The sequence below is a fragment of the Dipodomys ordii genome, unplaced genomic scaffold, assembly GCF_000151885.1.
Source record: "Dipodomys ordii isolate 6190 unplaced genomic scaffold, Dord_2.0 Scaffold36, whole genome shotgun sequence".
Taxonomy (NCBI): domain Eukaryota; kingdom Metazoa; phylum Chordata; class Mammalia; order Rodentia; family Heteromyidae; genus Dipodomys; species Dipodomys ordii.
Window position 1 is genome coordinate 7,533,669 of NW_012267252.1, and position 24,640 is coordinate 7,558,308.

At 41.9% G+C, this 24,640-nt stretch overlaps 1 protein-coding gene across 1 annotated transcript in view; it reads left to right on the forward strand.

Moving 5' to 3' along the window:
- Positions 1 to 577: 577 nt before the first annotated feature.
- The window catches only part of Cfap58 (cilia and flagella associated protein 58), a 98,385-nt gene continuing 74,322 nt past the window's right edge, over positions 578 to 24,640 (forward strand). The window contains exons 1-9 of the mRNA XM_013017658.1: positions 578 to 693; positions 3,654 to 3,935; positions 6,190 to 6,338; positions 8,118 to 8,274; positions 9,550 to 9,744; positions 12,118 to 12,255; positions 14,300 to 14,459; positions 15,771 to 15,853; positions 18,480 to 18,671. Coding sequence (XP_012873112.1) covers positions 685 to 693; positions 3,654 to 3,935; positions 6,190 to 6,338; positions 8,118 to 8,274; positions 9,550 to 9,744; positions 12,118 to 12,255; positions 14,300 to 14,459; positions 15,771 to 15,853; positions 18,480 to 18,671 — 1,365 coding nt within the window. The 5' untranslated portion in view covers positions 578 to 684. The remainder of the gene's footprint in view (positions 694 to 3,653; positions 3,936 to 6,189; positions 6,339 to 8,117; positions 8,275 to 9,549; positions 9,745 to 12,117; positions 12,256 to 14,299; positions 14,460 to 15,770; positions 15,854 to 18,479; positions 18,672 to 24,640) is intronic.

The following is a 24,640-nucleotide window of genomic DNA, read 5'->3' on the forward strand; positions in this document are numbered from 1 at the left end:
CAGGCCAGCCTGGGTTACAAGGTGAAACCTTCCCAAATGCTGTGCAGCAGTCAGAAGCAATGAACTTGGGGTTACCACACCAACCGCAGTAAAGAGAGATCCTGGAAAAGAATGTGGAGTGAAAGAAGCAGAAAAGAATCATCTCTGAAGTCCAACGCCATTATTAATTTTAAAACTCCACTCTGATTTAATAGTACACATTTTCTAGAAATAACTACCTAGTCATGGTAGCACGAATGCCTATGTGGACGATGATAAGGGCTAGGAATAGGAATACATAAAGCCACAGAGAGGTCTCACACATTTCAAGACCCAATCAGTGTTAATTACTGTAGCTGTCTTTCCTCCTCACCTGCTCTGTGAGGCCCAGCCCACTAATTTACATGTCTCCGCCCCACTCGCGATAGATTTGCATATTTCTCTGAGGCACACCACCCATGTGCCAGTCACTGAGGCTCCGCCCCTCTCGAACATAGGCTCGAGACCTGGGGAGGGGGGGCGCGTAGCGGTTGCCAGGCGACGGAGGACGCGAGGAGCCCGGGGTTCCGGGCCCCTGGAGGGCGATAGAGATAACGTGTCGCCGTTTCAGACACTGGGGGCAGAGCACAGCACCTTCTCTTGTCTCCGTCCCAGGTTCTGCGAACTCCACAGCAGCCTCTGAGGCCGCCCCGACAGAGCGTCAGGATGGCCGAGGTCAGGAGTCACCGCCTCCCGCCTTTCCCCTCCCCGTCAGCCCTCTCCTGCTGGGGCTGCCCCCGGTCTCATTCGCTGACTGGGATCCGCCCTCCTGATCCTACCCTTCCTACCTGGGATCTCCCTTAGCCAGCCTTCCTCCATCTACCTCCGGTCCTCATTTCAAGAGTTTCCAGACCCGTGGGTCCCCTGTACCCACCCCTACCGTTTGAGCTGTCACGGAGAGCTACCCGCAGACACGCACTGTCGCCGCTGCATGCTGCCTGGGCCCTGGTCACGCTCTGATGCCCTGTCGTGTGGTCGCCGGCTGCCAGACCTCTTCACGAAGGCCTTTGAGCCCTTCTGCACTGCCCTGGGCGGTCTTCGACCCTGGCGTTCACTCGTACAGCTTCTAGACCCACCCCCCCCTGCATCGTAGAGCACCCTGTCTGCAGCCTCACCGACGGGGCTTGCCTCTCTAAGCTCCTTCAGCGAAACGCTGTCCTCTCATTTCTAACCGCATCGCCCCCAGCACCTTGCCATCACTTGCCATTCACTGTTCCCATCCTAATCCTTCATTGCCCTGTCCCAGGGCATTCATTGCCCTCTCCATCCTCACCTACTCAGCGGTGGGAATGTCCGGCCCCTGAGCCCTGTAAGGTTCACTAAATCATTTGGTACATGCTGATATGGATACCTACAGCTTCTCGATGCTTCTTGTGGCTACCCTGCTTGTATGGATAATTTTATATGGCTCTCCAATGATGCTTTACGTATGTAAGTGGATCTTGGCAGAAAACAACAAACAACAACAACAAAACGCTTACACACTCCTGTAAGAGTTCCATAGGAGCAGCTATTTGGTTTGTGAGGCCCAGTACAAAACAAAATTCCTGTTCAAAAATTATTAAGAAGCCAGGCATTGGGGGCTCACACCTATAATCCTAGCTACTCAGGAGGCTGAGATCTGAGGATCGAGGTTCAAAGCCAGCCCAGGCAGGAAAATCTGTAAGACTCTTATCTCCAAGTAACTACCAGAAAACCCAAAGTGGTCCTGTGGCTCAAGCACTAGCCTTGAGCTGGAGAGGTGAGGGACAGTGCCCAGGCCCAGAGTTCAAGCCCCACAACTGACCAAAAAAAAAAATTAAGAATTTTGACATTAGGGCTGGGAAGGTAGCTCAGTGGTAGAGTGCTTGCCTTGCATGCATGAGGCCCTGGGTTCAATTCCTCTGTACCATATAAGCAGAAAAAAAAAGCCAGACGTGGTGGTGGCTTAAGTGGTAGAGCACTAGCCTTGAGCTGAAGAGGTGAGGGACAGCGCCCAAGCCCAGAGTTCAGGCCCCACAATGATGGCAAAAAAAAATGATATTAACCAAGGGTGGGCATTTCTGAGCATTAAACCTACACCAATGAGTGGGTTGTGGGTCCATGGAGCCAGCTTTGGTCCCAGAGTTTCTTAGCACCACAAGGCTCCACCCCTATTGCATCCCTTGTTTCCTCTACTCAATCTACACTCCATTATCATCCCACCCTAGTGGACTGTCTAGTTTCCCTGTATGAACACCACTAACCCTTGTCACCCCTCTCTCATCCTTGCTCCTTGGGCACTGTCACGCCACATTCTTCTTCTGCTTAAAAGTCTTGAGTAGTTCTTTGTGGTCTTCAGAATAATGCAACCTATACTCCTTAGAATACTCTTGTCTGCCTCTAGTCCATCCCTAATACACTAGCTAATCTCCTTCCTGTATTCCTCTCACACACTGGCAAATTTGAACCCTTGCTTGACCCTGACTTCTGCTCAAACACTGCTAATTCTCACCCAGGTTGCCCTTTCTTCCACCTCCACCTGTGAAAAATTCTTTCTTCCTTCTAGGACTGCTCAAATGCCAGTTCTTTTATTATTTGTTGCTTTCTTGCTGCTTTAAGAAATTCTCTCTTCTTATAGAACTTTGAATGTATTTTATATCAAGGACTAAATTTTATATTTCCATCATTTGCATGACATACTCCATCAGGTGACCAAAAAACACATTGCCTGTGGGTGGGCTATTTATTATTTACTTTGGTATCTCCTGTAGGAGACATCAGCAGAATTACTTATATAAGGTATTCAACAAATATTTGCTCAATGAATGAAGAAATATACTAACCATACCTCTATCATTATTATTCTGTTCCTAATAAGAAGTAGGTACTTAGTCATAACTAAGTACCACAAACTGCCCAGTTGTGGTGGTTCATGTTTTTCCTAACTACTCCAAAGGCAGGAGGAGGAGGATTGAGATCCAAGGTTGGCTGGGCAAAAGCAGGAGGAATGCCAAAGGACAGAGGTCATGGCTGAAGTGGCAGAGTGCTTGCAAGCATGAAGCCTTGATTTCAAAACTCTAATACTACCAGGCCAAACCCAACCCAACCTAACAAGACAGACAAACAAATGACAGAGTACCATAAACCCAGGTTGCCTAGAACAGAATGCTTGTCTCCCAGCTCTCAAGACTAAAAGTCTAAAATCTAGATGCTGGCAGAATGACACCCCCTTGGAGAACCAGACTACAAACCATCCTTGCCTCTTCCTAGCTTCAAGCAGTGGTAGGCAATCCTTCGCTTTTCCTAGATGCAACTCCAACCATTCACTTCAACTTTGTGTCCTCACAGATGTTCTTCCACATCTGTTTGTTAACAGGTTCTCCTTTTATGTCTTGTTAAGGACGTAACTCATATTGGTGGGGCCTGCCACATTCCAGTATGTCCTCATTTAATTAGTTATAGTGATATATATATGTATATATATATATATGTATATATATCACAAATGCTTCAGGGGATGAAAATAGAAATTTCAAACATATTTTTTTCTGCTTGCCAGTGGCTTTTCCTGTGCCTGTATGAAGCCCTTTCATTCAGGGGGAGTAGAAGATATAGCAGATAGCAACAGAAAAATTGTCAAGTCCATATATTCCCACCCTTGCTCTTTTACACAGGAGAAGAGTGAAAAACTAGCGCTGGAAGAAACTGCATTTGAGGAAATAGAAAAAGATTTTCAGGAGGTTCTTGGCGAACTTGCAGGAGACAAAAGTCTGGAAAAATTCAGGGTTGAATATGAGAAGCTTCATTCTGTCATGAAAAAGTCTTATGACAATGAAAAGCGTTTGATGGCCAAGTGCAGAGAACTGAATGCGGAGATTGTGGTGAATTCTGCAAAGGTCGCCACTGCTCTGAAGCTCTCTCAGGATGATCAGACAACCATCGCCTCCCTGAAGAAGGTCAGTGATCCAGAAGTAGATGACCTTGAATTTCAGATGTCATTCTTTCATTATATTGGCAACTCCAGGCTGGTAGCGAGTGGACAAAAAATGTATATGATCTATATATTCATTTTCAAAGAAAACAGGTAGACTTGATGAAGTTCATCATGCAGGAAATAATAGAGAACCTTAGTGATTTGGTTTCTGGTTAATAGTGGGTGAGCCAATGAGACAGAGACAAGTAAATGTGGGATTAGGAATCTCAGTGTGCGTCTTCAATGCGAGGTGAGCAATTATACATTCAATAGCTTGTTAAAGATATTCTAATACTTCTACTTTTAAATGGTAATTTCCACGACCTTTCTTCCTATTCCTCTTTTATTTCCTCCTGCTTCCAAAACCCTCTAATAGGAGAGACAGGGATTCAGTCAGAAGGAATATTAAAGTAATATGACAATTTTACATTATACGTTTCTTTTGTTCTTTTAAAAATTTTAGCTGGGCGCTGCTGGCTCATACCTGTAATCTTAGCTATTGAAGATGCTGAGATCTGAGGATTGTGGTTTTTCCAGCACAGGCAGGAAAATCTGTAAGATGATTAGCTTCAATTAACCACCAGAAAATCAGAAGTGGAACTGTGGCTCAAAGTGGAAGATCAGTAGTCTTGAGCAAAAATTGCTGAGCAACAGTGCCCAGGCCCCGAGTTCAAGCCCCAGGACTGAAAAAAAGAAATTAAATAAAATCTTTAAGTAGTTTGTAGAAGGGAGTTTCAATTAACATCACATATTTTTTCTCCTAAGAGTGTCATATGATTTTGGAGACAAAAACATTTGTTTTTGATCTCAGGGTGATGAGAGATCAAGACATTAATTTGCAATTCAAAACTGTAGCTATGAAAAATAATTTACAAAACACTTTAGGCAATTCCTTGGCTATCATATGATTGGATGTCATCCATTTCAAATTAACTTCCAAGACCAGAACATAATATGGTCTGTTTTTTCTTAGAAAACTATTTGTTTGGTGTAATTTTTCCTTATTGTCAGTTTCTTCTCCTTGCTAACGAACCAACTTAAGAAGGTGTTAATTCATTTTATGGTGTGAAAATACACTGTTCACAATACATTTAAAAGGACAAGTAGAGAATTGGCTAAAGTCTAATTGATGGCTGGCGTGGGAATGCTTACATATCACACAGGAGCTCTGGGGTTCTAGCCTTAGCACTGGAAAAAAAGCCTAATAGATGAAAATGATTTGGATAAAACTTTATGTAATCATATTCTTTGTTGCAATTGCCTTCATTTGTTTTGCCAATGGTCATCTGTAGGATTGCTATATAAGAACAAAGTCCAGAAAGTGACATTTTGTACGTCATGGTTCCTCCAGAGTAATTTCTCTGTGTAATAAGTGAATATGATTTTTTTAAATAACACTCTCTTCCATCCATGTTATTTCTTGTCAACCGTTAAGTGGAATATTTTCACACAAAGCTTATAGATATTTATCTCCATAAAAGACCAACCTAATACTCGACAACATTTTGAATTGGTTCGGTGGTGGGATGTGGGACAAAACTCAGCTGTTGCAGGCACTTACTGCGCTTTGCTTGTTACCTGAATGGCTGTCATTCACTTTTATTTGTTAATGTTAATAATCTGCATTGCATCTTTATAACAGTGAGGAAACTGAAGCTGCATGCCCCATGGATTCCATTTCCTGCTAAGTGTTGTTTTCCCCTGAAAGTATTTGATAAGAAGGCCTGGGTGAGGACTTCTGAAAATGGGAATTACCAAGGCTATTATGTACAGACTGGAGGGATTCAAATCTTACATTGCCATCTAGGCATTCACTTGGCCCAACCACAAAATATATTTTTTATTTGAAAATTTATCAAAAGTTATATTCAATATATCAGTTTAAAGTCTGTATCTATGCTTATTTTTATGAGAGCTTATTATTATTAATATTATTGTAAATCTCTGCATTGCCACCTTTTTTGAAGCTTATACACACACACACACACACACACACACACACACACACACGGAAAAAAATGTACCCCATGCCAGTCCTGTTTGATTTTGGCTAGCTCATGGTGAACAACAGTTCAGTAACTCAGTATAACTCATTCATAAGGTATAATGCATATCAGATAATATTCTTCCCCCATTAATGACCACTACACTGTAGTCAGTGGTATTCTATCAGCTAGTTTTTCTTGTATATAGAAGCCAATTTGGTTTTACTCACTGATCTGCTGTGGCCCATTCAGGAAATCGAAAAGGCCTGGAAGATGGTAGACTCGGCCTACGATAAGGAACAGAAGGCCAAGGAGACAATTCTGGCCCTGAAAGAGGAAATAGTGAACCTGACCAAACTCGTGGAACAGGGATCTGGTCTGTCAATGGACCAGGATACCAAGTAGGTCACGCCCTTCATGATGTGCCTTGAACTCCCTTTTGCAGTTGCTTTTCCATCTGCAATAGACAGGAAGGTGTCCTGAAAGCTTCTCTGCAATGCGAAACTTCTTTGTTGGATGCCCAGACACGGTTTTCTATGTTTCATTATTCCTTTTTCTTTCTAACATTCCCTTTATCCACACTGAAGAATGAACCTGTGGTTGTATTAAACCTACGGCTCTATAAGAATCAGAGCCACATTTTCCAAGTGAACAAAGCTCCAGATGGGAGGAGTTTTGTAAGAGAATTGGGAAAGTGTGAGGAGAGGGGAAAGAGTTTTCGCCTCGATAGTGTACTTGGGCATAGCAGCCTGGGAGCTGAGGTTGTTTTACAGGGAAGAAGCATTTGGGTGTGCATTCAAAGGTTTCTTATTGAACATTTCCATTATATCAAATGTTGGTAAATAAGCACTGTCTAATTACTGCATTTTGAGCAGTTGTTCAATGGCTGTCAGTTGTGAGCATCTGCAGAGTATGTCTCCCTTGATTTCTTCTGCTCAGACTGGCTGTTCTCCAGGTTTACTCTGTGGCAGAGGCTGAATGCCATGCCAGATGGAATGGTTATTTATTTATTTATGCCAGTCCTGGGCTTGAACTCAGGGCCTAGCCACTGTCCCTGAGCTTCTTTTGCTTAAGGCTAGCACTCTACCACTTGAGCCACAGTGCCACTTCTGACCTTTTATGTTTATGTGGTACTGAGGCATTGAACCCAGGGCTTCATGCATGCTGGGCAAGCACTGTACCACTAAGCCACATTCCCAGATGTGGAGGTCACAATTAGATATGAGACGTGGAGGTTACAATTCGATATTTCTAATCTGTGGGCACTATCACAGGCCCTCCTTAAACCCGCCACCATGAGTGATTTTTCCAAATTTTTATCCTAGGCAATCATTTTATCTGGACACATTCATTTGGGAGAAATGAATCTGTTTGGGTGACTGGAGAAAAAAAAGGTCAATATTAATTGGTTGTGTGTATTCTTCATGCTGTACTTTATTCCTCGGATCCTAGCCCTCTAGTGGATACACTAAACAAATAGTTTTGTGAGTTGACATCCACTTCACATTCATTGTAAGAGGCACAACAATATAATCTTATTCCAACAGATCATAAAACAGAGATGTGGGTAGTGTCATTTCCCCTAACTTTTCTACTTCAAATTCCTCAGAGATAATTGCTCACCTAATATTTGATTTACTGGGTTTTGCTAAAAATGCCTATAAAAGCCTGGTGCTGGTGGCTTACACTTGTAATTCTAGCTACATAGGAGGCTGAGATCTGGAGGATCTTGGTTGGAGACATCCCAGACAGAAACATCCATGAGAGTCCATGGCCATTGAACTAGCCAAAAGAAGTGCTGAAATATGGCTCAAGTGGAAGAGCAGCAGCCAAGCAAATAATCAAGCTGAACAAGTGTGAGGCCTTGAGTTAAAATCCTAGATTTGCCCCTCCCCATGTTTATAAAATATACACACACACACACACATACACACTCATATGTGAATAGATACTGTATTCTCTTAAAAATAAAAAAAAGGGATTATTGCATCATGCTCACTATTACTGGCACTTCTTTTCTGTGAGTGTCTCTCAGTAGCTCCTATGTCAGGGTCCAGGAACCTCTTTCTGTCCATGGAATAGCATGTTCTGTGAGCCTGCAGGGTTTCCCTGGGAAAACAGGAGGGACCCCCTAAGCAGATGACCATTTAATTTGAATCCTGTGTGTTCTTCTTCTCTAGTATCCGAGATTTACTGAGGTTCAAAGAGGAAGTGACAAGGGAGCGAGACCAACTCCTGTCGGAGGTGGTGAAGTTACGGGAGACCTTAGCTCAGACTATGGAGCAGCACCAGCAGACGGAGCGCGCCAAGGAGAATGCAGAGAACACCATCAATCAGGTCTGCTCTGCCATGCAGGGCAGGATGAAAGATGCTGGCTTTCAGAGGACACCCTGACCTTCCCACCTCCCTTCCTGTCTTGCTCCTCTCTCCAATGTACCCTCTGTGCCTAAATGAAGCATCTGCCACCCTGCTTGCTTCTCTGGTTTGTTCTCAAGAGAGCAGTTTTTCCTGAGTTGTTCTTTGTCTAGGTTCTAAGAGTTCACTAAGGCAGACACTCCGGTTATAATTGAGGCTCTGGCAGGTGTCCCTGGTGAAGAAGGTCAGCGGACCCAGCATGAGGGACAATGGAGACAGAGGTTTCTTTTGTCTCTTCTCCTTTAGAGGAAAGCCACCTAGAAGATGGTAGATTCATGGACTGGTGCTCTGGCTTCGCTCTTTGATCAGGGCCTGGCACTCAACTACTTCTGGTTTTTGTTTTGCTGGTTAATTGGAGATAAGAATCTCTTGGATTTGTCTGCCTGGGTAGACCTTCTGTTCCAATATGGAAGCCACTTAGGTTATAGGTGACACTTAACATTTTTAGTAAAAATTCAGGAAGTAAAAATTCAGTCCCTTGTTTGTGCTGCTATCACTTCAAGTCCTCAACAGCCATGCGACTGGCAAGCACTGTAGTAGCATAGACAGACAATGCCGACATCGTGGCACTAGACCATTTCCACTCATGGCTGTATAGTATTCCAATGTGTGATGAATATGACATAATTTGTTCTTAACTCAGCCTCCGGAGTAGCTAGAGTTATAGGCATGAGTACGAGCTCTGGCTTCTGAACAATTGCATGTAAAACCAGAGATCAGGTGCCTATCTGAGAGAAAAACTGAGACTTCTTTGAGCATAAGGGAAAAAAAAAGGCTTGTCATAGGATGTTAGACATGCAGATAAAAGCATGGTGCTTGGTTTAGCAATACCTATTTAGAACATGTAGAACAATTTCATATTAGGAGAGCCAGCTGCATTTGACTTATCCCTTCAGATTTAACATTTCTAGAGCTCTAGGTTTCTGTGATTGCTTGATTGTATTCCATCCCCCGAGAGTTTGTTCCACATGATCAGGGCGGACCTTTGGTACCAAGGTCCTGAAAAACCAATTCACGATATCCATGAAAATGTGAACATCAAGGTTCACGCCTGATGGGGCCACAGGGGAAAAGGCACCTGGAGAGTGACCGACCTGACAGTGCTGTGCGGGGAGAGAGGCGTAGGACCACGGTGGGTGGACGCCAGCCCCAGAAGGGAGTCACCGCTTGCTTCTCTGTCCTTTGTGCACCTCGCAGTTCCAACAGGAAATCCAGTATCGTCAGAACGAAGCTTCGCGCGAGTCTCGGAAGAAGGAAAGACTGGAGAAAGAGCTCAAGCAGGTCCAGATGGACATGGACACCAGGCAGACGGAGATCAAGGCCCTGCAGCAGTACGTTCAGAAAAGCAAGGAGGAGCTGCAGCGGCTGGAGCAGCAGCTGAAGGAGCAGAAGGTGGGCAAACCCGGGAAGGGCACCGTGGAGCCTGCCACGACCTTCTGTTCCAGTGTGGCAGCCACTGAAGCCATGGGCGACGCCAGCATTTATGGAAAGCTCAGGAAGTAAAGTTCAGCTCCTTGTTTGTGCTGGTATCACCTCAGGTGCTCAGCCCTGTGGCTGGTCGGTACTGTCTGCAGTGGTGTAGACAAGGCTGATATGGCTGCACTAGACCATTTCCACTCATGGCTATACAGTATTCCACTGTGCCATGAATGTAATATCATTTGTTCTTAACAAGTTTAAGTCTCAAGTTTAGAAAACAACATAATCTTTACATACTTTTGGTGCTGTTTTTTTTCTTAACATTTCCCTTCTTGTGGCCATTTAATGGAATGAAAATAATTTTTGTCTGCCTTCCTTCCTTCCTTCCTTCCTTCTTTTTCCATCACTTTCTTCCTCCCTTTCCTCCTTTCCTTTCCCCTCCCTTCTTCCTTCCTTTTTATTTATTATTATTTTTTGACAGTGGGTCTTCTATGTAGCCCAGGTGGGCCTTGAACTTACAAAGCTCCTGTTTCAGGCTCCCATGTCCTGGGGTTATAGGTGTAGACCATTATTCCTGGCTTCCTTTTCACTTCTTAAAGAAGCAATTCATTAGATTGAAAGTCATTTCTTAATACTTTCATCCGGGAAGCTCAGGAAGTTTGTTTCTAAAAATTATCAAGTTATACAGCACTTTTCTACTCTAAAAAATAGATACTATGATACATTTATTTGGCAGTGGCTTTACTCATTTTATATGAGTCCTGAATTAAAATAGTGTTCAGTTTCTAGAAGAAAAATACAAGATTTTTCTTTCTTTCATCTTTCTTTCTTTTTTGTCAGTTGTGGGGCTTGAACTCTGGGCCTGGGCACTGTCCCTCAGCTCTTCAGCTCAAGGCTGGCATTCTGCCACTTGAGCCACAGCACCACTTCCAGCTTTTTCTGTTTATGTGGTGCTGAGGAATCGAACTCAGGGCCTCATGCATACGAGGCAAGCACTCTACCACTGAGCCATCTTCCCAGCCCAAGATTTTTTTTGAACATGGAATTGACATGGTGTTGGACACCATGATAAAACTACAGCACCTTTTGCATAGCAACATTTCATCTTTAGCATAGCTGGTAACATTTTGCTTAGTCCTATTTATGGAAAATTGAATGTGTCTTTTCACTTTTATTTTTGGCATATATGGGGAGTTATAGTTTGAACAAAGTACTTAAACCATATTTCTCTTCTCCTATTTCTTCTTCCTCTTTCCATATCTCTTGTGCGCTTTCTTTCTCTCCCTCCCTTTCTCCCTTTGCCCCTCCTCTCTGTTCCTCTCTCTCCATCTCCCCTCTTGCTTTTAGCTCATTTTATAACCCTCTATCTTCCCTAGAGTTCCCCCAAAGAAAAGACTTCCTAAGACAGTTCCTTTTTTCTTTTAAAATTTTGTGTTTATTTATTTATTTTTGCCTCTCATGTGGCTTGAACTCAGGGCCTGGGCACAGTCTCTGAACTTCTTTGGCTTAAGGCTAGTGCTCTGCCACTTGAGTCACAGTGCCACTTCAGGCTTTTTTCTGTTTATGTGATATTGAGGAATTGAACTCAGGCCTTCATGCATGCTAGACAAGCATTCTGCCACTGAGCCACATTTCCAGCCCTGTGTTAACTTTTTTGTTTATGTGATACCAAGGAATGGAACCTAGGGCCTGATGCATGCTAGGAACGCACTCTACCACTAAACCCCATTCCCAGGCCACAATCCTTTATTCTTATAAAACCTTGTCTACTCAGAATGGTCAAATGAGGAAGAGAAAGATCCAGATGACACCAGAAGCAGACAGCTATAAGTCACTCTATGTCTGTCCCATGTGTCCACTTCAGTTGGGTTGGGGTAGGGTGGGGGGAGGAATTGTCTCTGGGTTGGGGCTGGGAAGTGTTGTAGGCATGTTAATACCAAATTTGCTTTGGAAGATTCAGCTTCAGAACCCCAGAGCTGTAAAACCCATTTGAATCTGTAGTTCATTTGTGGTGATTATAGCAATTGTTGCATATGCAAAGTCTGCCAAATGGCAAACAGGCATTAAAATATTTATCCACCACCTGTGAACAAGACTTCCCAAGGCTCTCCTAGAAAAAAGAGAGGCTCCCTGAGTCATTCATTAGAAGGCGTCATTTTCTCAACCACCTGACATTCATTGCATTTGAGTGCTTAGTGCTTTCATCTGGGATACAGAACAATTCTTGCAAGCATTAAAAAAAAAAAAAGTTGTGGTTGCTGTTATTTTTCCAGGAGGTTTAGGGGCCTCCTGTGTGCACAAGCGGACACTATAATCAGATTAATCTTTCATTTCCTGCCCCTGCAGATACTGAATGAGAGGGCTGCTAAGGAACTTGAACAGTTTCAGATGCGGAATTCCAAACTTCAGCAAGAGAATGAGCAGCACTCTTTGGTTTGTGAGCAGCTGTCCCAGGAAAACCAGCAGAAGGCATTGGAGCTCAAGGTAAATACCAAGTGCCACGTCTGTCCTCAGCACTGCCTTCCTCAGACCCCAGGAAGTTAGGTTTGCCTGGTGGTGGAGCCCCTGGTTGCATAAATGATTAGCTTTAGGAAGCAGCAGGTGTAGGACTATAATGATTGCTTTGTGCCCGGAAGCAGGCAGCCTGTTAACTTCCATTCTTACTGATAAAATTACAAACCTGATTATTGATCATAGGCTTATGCAAATACTTTCCAAAGCAAGCTCAGATGTTCATCTGTGTAATTAGCCTTGCAAGTAACCACTTGCCCCTGGCTAGAACTATCCTGCACATGTGAGTAGTGAAGGATTCAGATGCTGTTTTGACGACTTTGGTGGAGAAGGTGGTCTGGGAGGGCTGTGGCAAGGACCTGCCCTACTGGGCATTTGCATCCAGGATTCTGGAACTGTGATTTTTACTACTGTCTGTTTATCATGTATTTTAAGACAAGTTTCCTGTTCTCTCTTTTCCTCCCTAAAGAGTATTTGCCAATGAAGTTGGGGTTGGGAAACTGTTTCTATTCAGATACACATTATGTGTAATTCACAGTGCAGCTTTATGTCTATCACTTTAATTCTGAGAGGGAAAAATTCATATTCCAACCTAAATTTTGTTATAATACTGTGTATGAGTGTCCTATCAAGAATAATGTGTAGATTTGAATAGTGAACCATAACATTTTTTTTTAAACTGAGGTTTGAACTCAAGGCTTTGATCTGGCCTGGCTGGTGATCTACCACTTGAGCCATTCCTCCAGCATGATGTTTTAATGGTTATTTTGGAGAGCTTGTCTAGAATACTTTTATGCCTGGGCTGGCTTTGAAACTAAGTCCTCCAGGTCTCAGCCTCCTGAGTGTAACTAAGATTATAGGTCTGAGTCACCAGTACCTGGCTTGTATTACAATTTTTTTTAAAAGAATCTAATGAAAGCACATGCACACACATGTGCACACACACTTATTTGCACATTTGTACCTTGTTTTTATGCATCCTAGACATTTCAAGGCTGTCTGAAGTCTAAGCATGGAGTCTGGATTACTACTGAATTTAAAACATCTTACAATTAAAAGGGGTTTAAAGTCAACTAAATTGAACACTGTGGGCTGTGGTGGAGGAACACTGAAAACAATCTAGAGTGGGTTTAGACTCAATTCACCTGGAAGCAGAGATGAAGTGATTACTTAAATCACAGTAATGTATTAGCCACTAAGATAAAACTAAAGTTAAAAAAAAGCACTAATTCACTTCTTTGATAACACAAATGGGGATATCTTAAAAACTCGAAAATTCCTGTTACGAGATCCTGGCCCCAAGGGCTTTGGTGTTTAGCAGTAATCTGCACAGCCAATTCCTGTCTATTCCTTCTCGAGATAATTGCTAATGGTTGTTTGCAGATGAATCCTCAACTACTTTTCCAGTCATTTCTAATGGCACAGGTTTTTTTTTTAAAGAGAATTTAAAATAAAAAAATGATAATACTTGAAGACCATAAACAAAAATCTGGAGATTTCTTTTGCTAGGATTATTTCTGATGTAGGCTCACCATGTCATCATTCCGCCCTGTCCATCTGTGTGAATGGACACTCAGACTGACTGACTTTGAGGAAGGTGGGGCCAAAAAATAATGATCCTGTATTTAACAGTATGTTAATAACCTTTGCAGAGAGACACCTTTGTAAGGCCACAACAACTGTTAATAGAATAGTATTTACACAAATACTATTCTACTCACAAGTCATGGATTTGTGATGTAACTCAGTCCCTTTGTTTGTGTCCACAATGAGATGCTTACTTGAGACATCTGCCTTTTCATTATTTTTACTTTATATAGCTGAATATTTTCTCCAGCGAGTAGTATTTTTCAATTTCTCTCAAAACCAAACACCGGGTGTTTGGATTTAATCTCATGGAGCAGATTTACACTGACATTGGAAGCCTTGCCTTTGATTGGTTTGGAGTTTATCATCTGTCAGTCCCTGGTCCTTTCCTTACTTTGCATCCTGGTCAATTCTCTCTCACTAATTGCAGGCCAAAGAGGAAGAAATCCATCAGATGCGCGTGGATATTGGGAAGCTGAACAAAATTCGAGAACAAATCCACAAGAAGTTGCACCAGATTGAAGATCAAAAGGGGGAAATAGAACAGCAAAAGGAAACCTTAAAAAATCAGATCTTGGGATTAGAGAGAGGTAAGCCATTTTGTGCTTGGTTAATTTATGAACCTATCATTACTGATTATGGTTGTCTTGTAACCCAGGGCCCTATGTGTGCAAACACACATCATGTCAAATAATCAATACAACATTCAAACTGCCAGGATCCTCCCAGCCAACTAGAAGGTCACTAGGCACTTTTCTTTTTCCCTTTTGGTGCCAGTACTGGGGCTTGAACGTAGGGCCTTGAGCTCTCCCTTGTTTTTTTTTTTTTTCTCTCAAGGTTGGTTTTCTACCACTTGAGCCATACCTCCACTTTTGGCTTTTTGCTAGTTAATTGGAGATAAGAGACTCTTGGATTTTCTGCCTGGGCTGGCTGGCTTTGAACTATGATCTCAGATCTCAACCTCCTGAGTAGCTAGGATTATAGGCATGAGCTGCTGGTGTCCTGCTAAATGTTGACATTCTTAAAGCTAAGAATTCGAGTCAACGAGCCAAAAGTTAACATTTTCTTATGTAGCAAGAGTTAATAATAAAGACTAATTCTATCTTTACTGTCTATGAAGACCTCTCTCTATATATAAACACATATTTTCATATGAAAAACACCAAAAAGATATTTCAAAATCCTAAGTAGATTCTAGTTGATCTATGTTTTCTCTTTAGTTTAGTCACATTTCTTTCTTTCTTTCTTGTCAGTTGAGGGGCTTGAACTCTGGCCCTGGGTGCTGTCGCTCAGCTCTTTAGCTAAGGCAAGCACTCTACCACTTGAGCCACAGCACCACTTCCATTCACATTTCTAATTTTATTCTATATTTCTACTTTACTTGTAAAGTAATAAAAAGATTAAGAAGAGCAAGGACTTTTTGGTTAGAGAAGCCAAACTTCTGATTTTAGTCCTGTCATCTCTTGGTGGTGAACTTTGGTCACTTGGCTTCATCTCTCTTAGCCTTCGTTTCCATTTATTGAGTGGGACAGCTAACCCACTTCATAGTCATGAAGATCACATGTCAGTGCACAGTTGTATAGCTACAACGATGTAGCTATACAGTTTTATGTTTTTTAAAAGCTAAAATCAGTGCACAAGACAATATATTGGAAATGATCTATACAACTTGTGGGGGTTGGGGGAAGGAAAGTAGGAGAAAATGAGGGAGGGGGTAACCAGTTTGACAAGAAATGTACTTATTTCTTACTCATGTAACTATAACTCTTCTATACATCACTTTGAAAAGAAAAAAAAAAGAAAAAAGAAAAAGAAAAAAACCCCGCTAAAATCAGTTTGGCTTTGGCAGATTCTTAGGCTGATATTACATTAATTATTCTTTTTTATCCTTGGTGATTTAGAGGTGGAGACATCAAAGAAACAAGCAGAGCTTGATAAGAAAGCCATGGATGAGCTTCTGAGAGAAAGGGACATACTAAATAAGGTGCGTTATGACAGTGGTACATAAATGTCTTTTTCTAGAGGGACAATATCTGCCTGGAATCTGTTGTTTGGAGGAAAAAACAACTTGGAGGCAGAGACAGAAGTAGATTAGCATAAATAACAGTGCTCAGCTTTCCTCTAAGCAGCAGTTTATGGTGTCCCATTCATGCACCCCTCATTGAAACTCCATCACCACCAATGGGCACACAAGGACTTTGGAGAATTATCATATGGCCACTGGGGATTTCAGAGTGTTCCATGGATTCTGTTATGGTGTGTTATGTGGCGTCTAGAGCAGCTGACCAAATTTTCTGGATTTAATATCTATAATTTACAACTTGTAAATTATAGACATTAAAATCAGAAAATCGTAATGCAGAGATTGTAAGTGTGAGTGCTAATTAAGTTTTAACTTCAAGGCATTAGGGATGAAAACCGCTGGTTGGCGATGCAGCAATGATGTCTCGCCCTTTCTTTGTCTGGCTTGTCAGGGTGGCTGTAGTCAGTCCATCCCCGCCTCCCTTCTGGTCTGAGTTCATGGTGGTCCAAAGCTGAAAGAGGGGTGGAGATACTTAAAATCCTGCAGAGGCTCCATTAAAGGCAGGAACCTCTTTTTTCTGCCCTCCTCCCTCCAGAGAATTCCTTCCATTGACCTCACTTAGTCTGACTGCTTTCAAGGGTGCAAAGCAAACTTTCCTGTTCAGAGATTTCCTCTGGGGAGGGAATCATAGGCTGGGTGGTGGGGACTGGTGGATGGCTTTGGTCAAGATGGCTACAGCCCATTTGAGCAGAAATGCCTGTGTCCATTAATTCCTTTTTTTTTTGGAGGGCCTGGGGGGGGCTGGTTTTGGGGTTTGAACTCAGGGACTGGGCACCGTCACTGAGCTTTTCTACCCAAAGCCAGCACTCTACCACTGACCCACACCTCCATTTCTGGCTTTTTTTAGGGGGGGGTGTGATTAATTGAAAATAAGAGTCTCAGACTTTTTGCCCAGGCTGGCTTTGAACTACCATCTTCTGATCTCAGCTTCCTGAATAGCTAGGAGTATAGGCATGAGCACTCTCACCCCCCACACCACTAAATGAAGGCCCCATTTAAAAACTCCCTGTGGAATGTCATTGGTTCCCTTTAATCTTGGACAGTGAAATGGACATACCTGACAAGGGTGGTTACCAGACTGTAGCCAACCTCTCCACCAAGGAAATCCCCAGTGCAGCTTAAAAAAAAAAGTATGGGTACATGATTCTGTTCCACTCAGTCAGAAATATAGACCTGGACATGGTCATACACATTTTGTTTCTAAAAGCTAGGCTAATTTCTTTTGTATAGTTGTAAAGTGCACACAAATACACAATTTATTATGAATGACATTCACAGGATTTTGCCACCACTGTCATCATCTGGGTCGAGAGCATGCTCACCATCACAAAAAGAAATCCTGTGCTTTTTCACTCCCCCTTCTCCCTCCTCCCACCCCCCTGGCAACTACCAATCTGCTTTCTGTCTCTAAGATTGGACCACGCTGGATGTTGGTACAAGTGGAATCATATGCTATGTGACCTTGAAGTCTGGCATCTTTCTATCAGAACAGTAATGTTCAAGGTTGTTGCATGCATTGATATTTCAACTCCTTTCTTTGTGCCAACTAATATTCCATTGTATGGGCAGATGATATTTTGTTTATGCGCATCAGTTGGTAGATGTTTTGGGTTGTTTTCATTTTTAGGCTTTTAAAAGAGTGCTACTATGTATAAGCACTCATGTACATGTTTTTGCTTTCATTGCTTTTTGGAGAATACCCAGGAGTGACGTCATTGGGTGATGTGTTAATTCTACACATCTGCATTTTTATTTTTATTTATTTATTTTTATTATTTTGTTCCAGTCCTGGGGCTTGAACTTAGGGTCTGGATACTATTCCTGAGCTTTTTTTTTTTTTTGCTCAAGGCTAGTGCTCTACCACTTGAGCCACAGCTCTACTTATGACTTTCTGGTGGTTAATTGCAGATAAGAGTCCATGGACTTTCTTGCCTTCTTGCTGGCTTCAACCTTTGATTCTCAGCCTCCTGAGTAGTTAGAATTACAGGCATGAGTCATTGGTGCCCAGACATTTTTATTTTTAAGGTATTTTACTATTTTGCTTTTTGCTCTTAGAGATTTTTTTTTTCAAGGCTAAAAATCAAACCCAGGGCTTCCTGCATGCTCTGCAAGTGCTCTACTACCAAGCCATACTCCTGGTCCAGTTGTTCTAGCCTCACAAGATATACCCTGGAGGTGGAATGAGAATAAAAAGCACAGACTTTGGGGTCAGCCAGTCCAGGATCCAACCCTGGCTCTGCCACTTTCCTGTTGTATGAACTGGGAGGCATGTAGCTTAGTCCTTCCGTTTCTGCTTCCTAGCCCACACATGGGAGCAACATAGAACTCCCTTCCAGGGATCTTGTGATTGTTTTGTGCATTCATGTATTCATTGAAAGTGCTGTGTGCAAAATTCATATAACAACCTCTATATCTCTGTAGAGAACACTATGATTTATACAGAAGATAAGCCGTTTAATATTTTAAGGACAAAGTAGGGGTAGTCTCAAAGGCTGTCAGTAATATGGCTTGTCACCCATATTTTTAGAATATGCTTAAGGCAATCAGTGCAACCCAGAAGCAGATAGACCTGGCAAGACTCCATGAGCAAGCCAAGAGAAATCTGGAGGAAGAAATCCAGACCTATAAGGAAGAGGCCCAGAAGCAGAGAAAGATCATCTTTCAGCTGGAAAAGGAGCGCGATCGCTACATTAATGAAGCCAGTGATCTCACCCAGAAGGTAGGCCCCTCAGTGAGGCTGTGGGTGGGCGTTCTTTCCTCTGCTCATCGCAGGTGGATGCCAGGAGGGTGTGTTTAGCTTTCTACTTGTGGTTGTCAGGCAGACTTAAAAGTGAGTCAAAAAGAATGAACGCGGTCCAGAGCTGGTGGGGACCCCACTGTGAGATGGTCTTGGCCTCAGTCTTTTCTGCTTTCTGGAACTTCTTGCAACTTGAAGGTCCTCCCTCTTTTGCTGTACAGTATCCTGGCTGGGCCACATCCCCATGTTGCTAGCACCACCTTGGCTCCACTGTGTGTGTGTGTGTGTGTGTGTGTGTGTGTGTGTGTGTGTGTGTGTGTGTGTTTCCTCCAGGCACCCTGGCAAACCACACCTTTTATTTATTTATCTTTATTTACTTTATTTTTACTTTATTTTTAAAAAGTTACTTTTAATGTCAAGGTGATGTACACGGGGGTTGCAGTTACATAAGTAAGGCAGTGAGTACATTTCTTGTCAAACTTGTTACCCCCTCCCTCATTTTTCTCCCACTTTCCATTCCCTTCCCCTCTCCCCCTACTCTAGTTTTTTTTTTTTTTGTTGTTGTTGTTCTGGTTTTGCTTTGCCTTAAAAGCTCAGTCTCCTTTCAGTTCCCTGGGTCCTAATATTTTCCACAATAAAACACTTGAAGAAAATTACATGGCTCTGCTGCAGGGGAGCAAGGACTGAGGTTGTTTAGAACAAGAGGGGGCAAGTGTGGGACGCTGTGGTCCCACACTGGCCATCCTACTGGTGGTCGGGATCAGCGTCTTGGAAGCCAGGTGCATGCGTGGCACAGGATTGGGGATACTCTGACCTATACTCCAGAGCCCAACCTCTCTGTCCTCTCTGGAGACAACTTTTCCCCTTCCTTTACATGACAAACTTCTATGCATCCTTCAAAATTTAGCTCAAATGCTCACTCAAGCTTGCTCTGGCAAAGAGCCAGTTACTGCCTACTTTGTGGAACTGTTGATGTCTCTGGCATGGCATTTCTCAAGCCACCCTCAACTTGGTAACTGTCATAAAGATGCAGACATAGGTGAAATGTTCTCCCAGTACCAACTCCAATGCCAACATAAAGCTTGATGTTAATATAGAAGACAAGAAAATGGATCAGAATTTTAAAGACAGCATGATTAACTTGAGACAAACCTGCACCTCCACTCCTGGTTCTGTCAATTTGCTTCTTCAAAGAGATAACCTGAGAGGGGCTAGAAAGATGTTTCCCTTCCCTCCCCCGCTCCTGCCTCTTTGGTGACTCAGGGTCTGTACTCCCCAAGAATGATCACTGATGTGTGTCATTCCATGTGTTAATCACCTTTGCGAAAGCTGATGAGGAAGGAGGAGGAATTGGCTCATGTCATCATAGAGACTGAAATGCCACCATCTGCTGCCGGTAGGCCTGAGGCCCAGGAAAGCTTGTGGAGTAGTTCAGCCTGAGCCTGGAGGCCTGAGAACCAGGGAGCTGAGGCTATAAATCCTAGCAGAAGGGCTTTCTCCACTGGGAAGAGAGCAGCCTTTGGTGAGGTACCTTAAAACTTGCTTTGGTATAGAAGGTGACACCCCAGCAAGCAGAACAGAATGAAGCAACAGCCACAAGAGAAGACACAGGAATGGAGAAAGGGGCTGGGTGAAATGGAAAGGACTTCCAGGGGAGAGCAGGTACAAGGAACCTTAACATCAGATAGTGGAGTTCTGGAGCAGGACAGCTGGTAGGCTAGGTGTGGAGAACAGGGTTGGCCAATTTTAATGTTGCCAATTTTTACTGAAAGTTCCTCACTGTGGCCTATCCCTCAGGCCTTCAGCAGCATCTGCTACATTGGCCTGCAGTGGTGATTGTGCTGTGGGAGGGGCAGGCATGCAGGGCTGTGAGATGACACATTCTAAGAAAGTAACAGAATGTGCACAAGATGAATTTCTAGAAAACTACAGAAACAGGAAACCAGAGTCACAGTCAGAATTCCCCAGGAGTTCTTAGAATCAGGAAGGAGTTGGGATTTCTTAGCACACAGATGGTGATTCTAGATATTGTTGTTATTGGTAAGGACAGGGTGACCACAGGAGGATATAGGTCTGTCATCTGAGGTGTAGGTAAGCAATTAGAAACTAAAAAGCAAAAATACCCCAGACACATTACAGCAGATTTAAAAATCCACACCAAAGACAATCAAGAACAGAACTGAATCCAGGTGAGGTGAGGTAATGTATGCCTGTAATCCAGGCACTCAAGAGGTGGAAACTCAAGCCTACCTTGGGCTAGGTAATGAGATCCTGTCTCAAAACAAAACAAAACAAAAATGAAACAAAGCAAAGACAACAGAATCAATGTGGGAAACAAAATCAATGGAGTGGATGCAAACTCCGAGATTCTCTTAGAATGTAAGCAAGAGATTAAAATCATTATTACTTAAAAGAGAGAAATAAGCCCCACAGAGTGTTGGTTTCTGATGGTGGAACTGAGTCTCAAGGATGTAGAAGGAAAGGATATTCTGGAAGAAAAACAAACACACAATTACCCATGCATGCTCTGATATCTTATTGGCTATGGCAAGTCACATGGCCAAGTCCAGTATCAGCAACCCAAGAAAAGAATACTTCTTTTAAGAGTCTGGAAGATAAGGGGAAAGTGGAAATACAAGATAATATACTCCAGCATTTTTATCTTCTTGCTTTTTCCTCTGTTGTACTCTGAATTTTATGATTCAGAAAAATGGAGGTATGGGTATTATAAATTTTGATCTCTATATGTACTTCTTTCTGGATGTTTACAAACTCCAGATATCACAACGTCTGGTTCATTATTAAATCTACTGAGTGTTTTACACATCATGTATTTTTAATCCTCTTTCATCCTAAATAATAAACTTATGTCGTTCTTCTCCCAGAAGTTTTACGTGCCCCAAAAGCATTCTTTTGCAACAAATCTTTGCCTGAACAATTCTTAGCTCTTTGCTTATTTGCCCATAATAGTGTCAAGCAAAGCTTTCTTTACAGAGGTTCCAAGAAATGAATAATAATGTACTTTCAAGGGCTTAGAAGCAGGCAAGCAAAACTGAAGTTGATTAAAGAAATATTGTAGATATTGTAGAAAGATATCTTTATAATGAAATGAACCTCTTACTCCTTCGATATTTATTTGAATCTTATACAGAGTATCTTCAATTGGGTAAAAACCTGGGGAAGGCTTTAGGGTCTTACACACATGATAAACTTTCTGTGAAAGGAGTGTCTTGTATATTACTCCTTTCTTGCAGAACCAGGTTTGATTCCCATAAAAATGGACTTGTAGCTACTTGTATTATAGCACAAGTTCCTATATTCTCCTATCATGTGATATGATAGCATATGATAGTCACCTATCATAATAATCAGCATTTACTAATGATCAGATTACTATCTGTTAGATACTAACATGATGACACAAATGAATATTCTCTCACTTAGATCCAAACATAGATATACCATTCTAAACTGATGATAGAGGATGAAATAAAGAAAACTAGGGAAGACAAAATTTCCAATGCATAACCACACTGTTTTCTGTTTTCTGAGGGTGAGTGTTCCGGTTTTCACTGAGAAAATAAAGGCATTGTCAGCATTCAGACCATTGACACTGAGTCAGAAGAACTTACTGGAGAAGTTTATTATACTGGCATTTTCATCAAATGGAAGTTAAAGGGTTCTAAATTCAATGACCTACTTTCTTATTCAGCCTCAGTTTACGTGATGTTGGGGTTGGGTTGCAGTTTTGCAAAAAATTGATTTTTATCTCACTCATTTCTATTGGCAGGTTGTTTTAGTTGAAAGTTAAAAAAAAAGGAGATGTAGGTTATAAACCTATTCTGCATCGTAAGCATTTTCTGGGCTCCTCCGAAGTGGTCTGCAGATGCTAGGAGCTCTGAGTCTCTGGCTCTCATAAAACTTCCCACATTTGAGTGTAATTTATTTCATGAGTTGGTTTGGGCATCTGAAAATGTAATCCATTAATTAAGCTATCGCCTCACAGCTGGCAGCTCACCTCTGATACATTATTTTCCTGTGGATAGCTTGGTGATAAGAGTTTTGACTACTACTTAACACTCCACAAAGTTTACAAGTTTTCAGGCTGTGAACTTCTGTGTGACATTGGTTTGAATGATTTCCATCAAAATAAATTGAGTCCCCACACAGAAATAAATTGCTCTGTAAATTGTATTTTCCTTTAGTTTCAATACTTGTTATTTTTCATTGTCAACTTCACTTAATTTTCTTTGATCTTTTTGGTATTGTGATGGGTTCTTATTATTCTCAGCTTCAGGAATCCAGAGATAAGTTTGTGAGTCTGTGCACTGTTGTGTGTAGGAAGATGCTCTAAAAAGAAATGTCCTTGCCTATTTCCTTTCTCTGGGGCATTATTCTCTCTGAGTAAAGGATTATTCTTGTTCTAACATCTCGTGAAGTGATTGAACAAGCAATTTTTTCTCTGATGTGCTGCTTGATATTCTGAATGCTGATGATGCCGTTCAAAGTATTTTTAATCTATTCATTTTATTGACCCCAATGAGGGTGATGTCGTAGCCATAAAAAGGTTGTTTTAGGTTAAGATGGTGGCTTATCTTAACATTAAATAATAGACTTTTTTTCTTAGAATCAAATGACAGACCAAGTGACTGGTACCTTATTTAGGTTTTATATTAATTTCTAACATATGCTTCATTATTAGTGTTGATATGCCATAAGACTGCTTGATACTCATTTTTATTTTTTATTGTTTTGGTGCCAGTTCTGGAGCTTGAACTCAGGTCCTGGGTGTTATCCCTGACCTTTTTTGCTCAAGGTTAGCTCTCTATCATTTGAGCCAAAGAACCATTTCCAGGTTTTTTTTTTTTTGTAGCTAATTGGTGATAAGAATCTCCTGAGCTTTCCTTCCTGGGCTGGCTTTGAACCATGATCCTCAGATCTCAGCCTCCTGAATATATAACGATGAACCACTGGTCCCTGGCTCTTACTGCTCACTTTTAAGGACTCTATATCTAAAAATATAGATTCACCACTGAATGTATATATATATATATGTATATATAGATATAGATATATTCTTGGCTCAACTATTTAGTTTTGATACCAAATGGTTAGGAATACAACTCTCACAAATTATGTAAACCTGTAATATTAGCTGCTTGGTTATAAAAGACGTGTAGGTCTGTCCTCAGAAACTTTCCACCAAACTCCAGTCCTTGGTTCTCACGCACATTCTGTGCACCTCTCAGTTACCGTGTCTACGCAGTCACTGGTTATGCATTTTATGGTGGGCCATACCCTAAAGTGTAGGGAAGTGTCGTATTCCTCTGAGTGGGACTTGTGCTTGGCATTGGCAGGCCACCAGTTCATTGTGTGAAGGAACAAATGGACGAGTGAATGAATAAAGGGAAAGGTCCTTCAATCATTTCATGAAACTAGCAGAAGAAATCTTGATATGAAAATAGAACTGAAGAGAGAGCCATGGGCCTCTATCCCTTAGGAAGATGTTTACAGAATTCTAAGGAAAGTTCTAGCAGATCGAATTCAATAGTACATGAAGAGAACCATCCGGCCTGACCAAAGAAGGTTTATCCTGAGAGAGCAAGGATAGTTTTCTGTTAAGAGAACCATTGCAAGTACTAGTTAGATATCAAAACAAAAGCAACAATAAGAAAACCATTGCTGGTGATGGGGAAATGTAAAGTGTTACAGCCATTTTGGAGAGCAATCTAGCAATATCTGTGAAAATATACATGTCTTTTTTGAGCCAGCCATTAGAAGTAGCAACACAAGGGTACGAGAACACATGCATAAAATGTAGCCTGGCTCAGAATGGTAAAAACAAACAAACAAATGGAGGACTGATGCTTGAGTGGGACATAGTTGATTTTATGATGGTACACTCACACTGTAGGATATTGCACATCTTTAAAGAGAATGAATTAGAGGTA